At 40.4% G+C, this 4,878-nt stretch overlaps 1 protein-coding gene across 1 annotated transcript in view; it reads left to right on the top strand.

The window, feature by feature from the left end:
- Positions 1-914: 914 nt before the first annotated feature.
- Positions 915-4,878, top strand: part of LOC113801999 (myosin heavy chain, muscle) — a 16,325-nt gene continuing 12,361 nt past the window's right edge. Inside the window, exons 1-10 of the mRNA XM_070132189.1 lie at positions 915-1,022; positions 2,082-2,636; positions 2,753-2,780; positions 2,877-2,976; positions 3,081-3,170; positions 3,282-3,444; positions 3,540-3,643; positions 3,801-3,938; positions 4,456-4,725; positions 4,869-4,878. The exon at positions 4,869-4,878 is cut by the window's right edge and continues 161 nt beyond it. Coding sequence (XP_069988290.1) covers positions 2,123-2,636; positions 2,753-2,780; positions 2,877-2,976; positions 3,081-3,170; positions 3,282-3,444; positions 3,540-3,643; positions 3,801-3,938; positions 4,456-4,725; positions 4,869-4,878 — 1,417 coding nt within the window. The 5' untranslated portion in view covers positions 915-1,022; positions 2,082-2,122. The remainder of the gene's footprint in view (positions 1,023-2,081; positions 2,637-2,752; positions 2,781-2,876; positions 2,977-3,080; positions 3,171-3,281; positions 3,445-3,539; positions 3,644-3,800; positions 3,939-4,455; positions 4,726-4,868) is intronic.

The following is a 4,878-nucleotide window of genomic DNA, read 5'->3' as shown; positions in this document are numbered from 1 at the left end:
ATGGGAGAAGTCGAACTGCATCTCGACTGACTTCTGGCGGTTGATATTAACGTGGTTTTCGGTGGCGAGGAGGTTGTGGATGGTGCGTTGGAGGGGGGAGTGGTCAGGACAGGAATTTTTGATAGTAGTGTGTGGGGGGGGGAGGGGTAAATGCGTGTATGCGTGTCTCTTTCTCTCTGTAAACATACCTTAGATTACCTGACTTGCAATCTTCATCTCTGCATGACGGATAGGTTTAGCTAATCCCAACTTGGAGGACCTTAAACATGTGACTGCTTGAGGTCATACAGATTTGTATTGGAGGAAAACGGACAGCGGGTAAAAAATAAAAAGAACTAAAGCGTTTCTGAAAGTTGGAGCTTTTTTTTTTTTTTTTGAAAGTTTATGAGTTATTCTTCTTTTAAAAAGTCACTACAGTAGAAATCTATTCATATTGCCTGCATTGGTCGAAAGGGATATTGATTTTATATAAGGAAATATTGATTTTATTAAACATCAGTGAACCTACAAGCACTCATAAAACCCAAACCTCAATAGTAGATATAATTTCCCTTTAGAGTTTATTTAGCTCAGGTATAAATCCGACACTGTATGGATATACATTTCAATGTGCGTATATACATATGTACGTATATGTATACATGTGTGTGTGTGTAAAGGGAAAGATGAAGCGAGGGAGTTCAGGGGGTGAAAATGAATATGTACATGTATATAAAAGAGATAAAAAAAATAAAAAGAAAATGGTTGTGACAAGATTACCTTAAAAAAGAAGAAAAATAAACTTTTCCTTTCGATCTTTCTAGAAAGCAAGAGTTCAAAAGACAATATCAGATTCCATTTTTGTACTGAGCCAGTGATGGTAAGCCGCTATATTTATATTAGAATGCCGAATCTGCGGATCTTGGCAATGGTAATCTGTACCGCAGCCAGATCCAAGGAACATATAAAAGAGGATAAGTTCTCTTTGTTGCCCAGTGGGAAACGGGAGGCGGAGTGCTCGTGGCGGCGATCCTGAAGGGGAAGTAAGCCTTCAGCGATCTTAGCACACGTGGTGCTTGGTTCCGAACGTGGCCGTGTGTTGCGTTGAACGATTCATACTGATATACAAGATTCAAGTGGTGTATTATGCCTATGTGAAATGCGTGACTATGTATATGTGGGTCTCAAGAAGAGCACACAAATGTAGATGTATATACATAAAAACAAGCGAGTGCGTGTGTATGCGCACGTATGTTTGTTTCTCTGTGCGTGTGTCTATGTGTTTGCGTGCGTGCTTGAGTGTGAACAAGTGTGTGTGTATATGTGTGTGTGTGTGTTTGTGTGTGTGTGTGTGTGTGTGTGTGTGTGTGTGTGTGTGTGTAGAGAGAGAGAATATTGATATATGTTTTTATACATATATACATGCATGTGTGCACGTACATACACACACATATATATGAGTGTGTGTGTGTGTTTATGTGTAGGATCCTTCATTTACAAAATACATTGGATCTCATTTTTATTCTAAGCTAGTGATGGTAAGGTGCAATATAAATATTCTGCTAGAATTGCGGATTTTGTCCATCGTAATCTGTAGCGTAACTAAATCCAAGAGGATAAGGGTTTCGTCTCCTCCAGCGGGAAGCGCAGAGTGCTCACAGTGTTAAAGTGATTAGAAAGTGTCTAAAAACATTGCAATACTAGTGACAGCAGTGTCTATCCACAACGCGAATCCGATTTAATATTTCCTTAAATAAAGAAAAGCAAAATAAGTTAAAAGCTTCATTTCGATATGTAATAACGTAAACTGAAATCAGTACTTTACAGTGATTATGTTAAATTTCCTAAGTAATGCTAAGTGAAAACTACAAACCAGAATATGTACAATACCAGTTCATGCTAGAAATACATGATAATACGAACTCGTATAACGTAAAAATATAGGTAGAAGTGGTCACACTGTGTATTTCTGCGTAACTGTCGGTATACGGGCATGTGAGTACTGGATAAAGTTATTAGACATAGGTTCACAAACAGTTTTATATCAGGGATCATATCCTCGAGTTTGAATGAAAAATCTTATACTTTATTTATTTTCTCAGGTATTACATCAGTCTTTTGAGTCTGCAATTGCACCACCACCATGCCCGGTCACGTCAAGAAGAGCACGGGTCCCGACCCCGACCCCTCTGAATACCTCTTCATCTCTCGGGAGCAAAGGATAAAGGATCAGGCGAAGCCTTATGATCCCAAGAAGTCCTACTGGTGTCCTGATCCCGATGAGGGCTTCGTCGAGTGTGAGCTTCAAGGTGCCAAGGGTGACAAGTTGGTTACAGTTAAGCTTCCCAGCGGCGAGACGAAGGACTTCAAGAAGGAGCAGGTCGGACAGGTCAACCCTCCCAAGTACGAGAAGTGTGAGGATGTGTCCAACTTGACCTTCCTCAATGATCCCTCCGTCTTCTACGTCCTCAAGTCCCGTTACCAGGCCAAGCTTATCTACACCTACTCTGGTCTCTTCTGTATCGCCGTCAACCCCTACAAGCGTTACCCCATCTACACCAACCGTGCCGTCAAGATCTACATGGGCAAGAGGCGTAATGAGGTGCCCCCTCATCTCTTCGCCATCTGCGACGGTGCCTACCAGAACATGACCCAGGGTATGCATCTGACCAATTTACCTTTTAGGAATTAAACTTCACATGCGATTCGGTATCTGGAGAGACTGATACTTTTTTTTTCCTATATCACTAATCTTTTCCTTCATTCTTTGCAGACCGTCAGAATCAGTCCATGCTTATCACGTAAGTGAATTCCTAGCTAGTGTAATGTAGCAAGCTTTTGAGTATGAAATATATAAAATGAATTATTTACAAAATTCTTGGTTTCCATTTCCACAGCGGTGAGTCTGGCGCTGGAAAGACTGAGAACACAAAGAAGGTGTTGTCTTACTTCGCCAACGTCGGTGCCAGCGAGAAGAAAGAGGGCGAGAGCAAACAGGTAAGATACTTCCCAATCGGATATCCAACATGACCAGTAACATTGCGATATCTGGCGTAGTTCGAAAATACAACAGCTACATTAATTTCGTTCCCCCAATGCAGAATCTGGAAGACCAGATCATCCAGACCAACCCCATCCTTGAGGCCTATGGTAACGCCAAGACCACTCGTAATGACAACTCATCTCGTTTCGTGAGTTTTTCCATTAATCGTCTTCGTTTGTAGAAAAAATGTGAGTGCATTATGAAGTGAATAGCCTCGATATTCTACCTGTAATATAATCACTTATCTCACGGACTCCAGGGTAAGTTCATCCGCGTCCACTTCGCTCCCAACGGCAAGCTTTCCGGCGCTGATATCGAGGTCTACCTGCTGGAGAAGGCTCGTGTCATCTCCCAGTCCCCCGCCGAGCGAGGCTACCATATCTTCTACCAGCTCATGTGCGACCAGATTGATTATATCAAGAGTAAGCATAAAACGAGTAATTGGTTATCATAATTCATATTCCACTTATTGCCAGCGACTCATAATATAGGTCCTACATCAAATTCCTGTCCTCAGAAATTTGCTTATTGTCTGACGACATTTACGACTACCACTACGAGGCGCAGGGTAAGGTTACCGTCCCATCCATTGACGACAAGGAGGACATGCAGTTCACTCATGTAAGTGTACACAGAAATATGAGTTTCATATCATATACATGTGACATTTGTATACTACACAGGGGTACTCGTATCTTAATCTTAATCTTGGAATTCATAGGAAAGCAAAGTTTGAAAGATTCATTACGATATAATCAACCATTTCATACACGTGTAGGAAGCCTTCGACGTCCTGAACTTCTCACACGAGGAAAGAGACGATTGCTACAAGATCACGGCTTCTGTCATGCACCATGGTAACATGAAGTTCAAGCAGAGGGGCCGCGAAGAGCAGGCCGAACCTGATGGCACTGAGGTAAAGCTGCAGCTGATATGAAATAATTCTTACACAAGATTCGAATTCAGGTTTTTTTTATACTCTTATGATTATCATCATTTTAGCTATTGTCACTATTTTATTACAATAATATGAAAAAATATATCATTGTCATTATTATTGTTGTTGCTGCTACTGCTGCTGCTACTGTTGCTGCTATCACTATTATTATCATCATTATCAAAACTATCGTTATTATTATTATCAATATCATTATCATTATAATTGTATTTTTTGTATTAGTTTTTTTATAATATTGTTAATGGTAGTAGTATCACTATTATTACCAATATCAATATTACCATCATCATTATGACTTTATTATTACTATTAGTAGTAGTAGTATCATCATCATCATCACCATTATCGTCATCATCATTAGGACTATTGTTATCATCTTGATTTACAGTCCTTATCTTCACCATTATTTCATCACTACCGATATTATTTTTTATTATAATCATCATTATCATTCCCAACATTTTCTTTTTAAAAGGCTGGAGAAATTGTTGCCAAGTTGCTCGGTGTCGACGCCGAGGAGCTCTACAGGAACTTCTGCAAGCCCAAGATCAAGGTCGGTGCCGAGTTCGTCACCAAGGGTATGGGCGTCGATGCTGTCAACTACAACATCGGTGCCATGGCCAAGGGTCTCTTCTCGCGTGTGTTCTCGTGGCTCGTCAAGAAGTGTAACATGACACTCGAGACTGGCCAGACTCGCGCCATGTTCATCGGTGTGCTCGATATTGCCGGCTTCGAGATCTTCGATGTAAGTTTCTTGAAGATGAGATATACATAACTATTATCCGATGGTTATTGAAAAGTGGTTATTAAAAAATGTCTCTCCTCCTAGAGTGGAAGGAGTAATAGGAAGTCTATATCAAGAAAAAATATTGTTTTTTTTTCCATTAGTTCAACGGTT

The sequence above is a fragment of the Penaeus vannamei genome, chromosome 17 (genome assembly GCF_042767895.1).
Source record: "Penaeus vannamei isolate JL-2024 chromosome 17, ASM4276789v1, whole genome shotgun sequence".
In the NCBI taxonomy this organism is placed as follows: Eukaryota; Metazoa; Arthropoda; class Malacostraca; order Decapoda; family Penaeidae; genus Penaeus; species Penaeus vannamei.
Note: the sequence above shows the minus strand (reverse complement) of the source record. Positions and strands in the feature narration are given on the sequence as shown.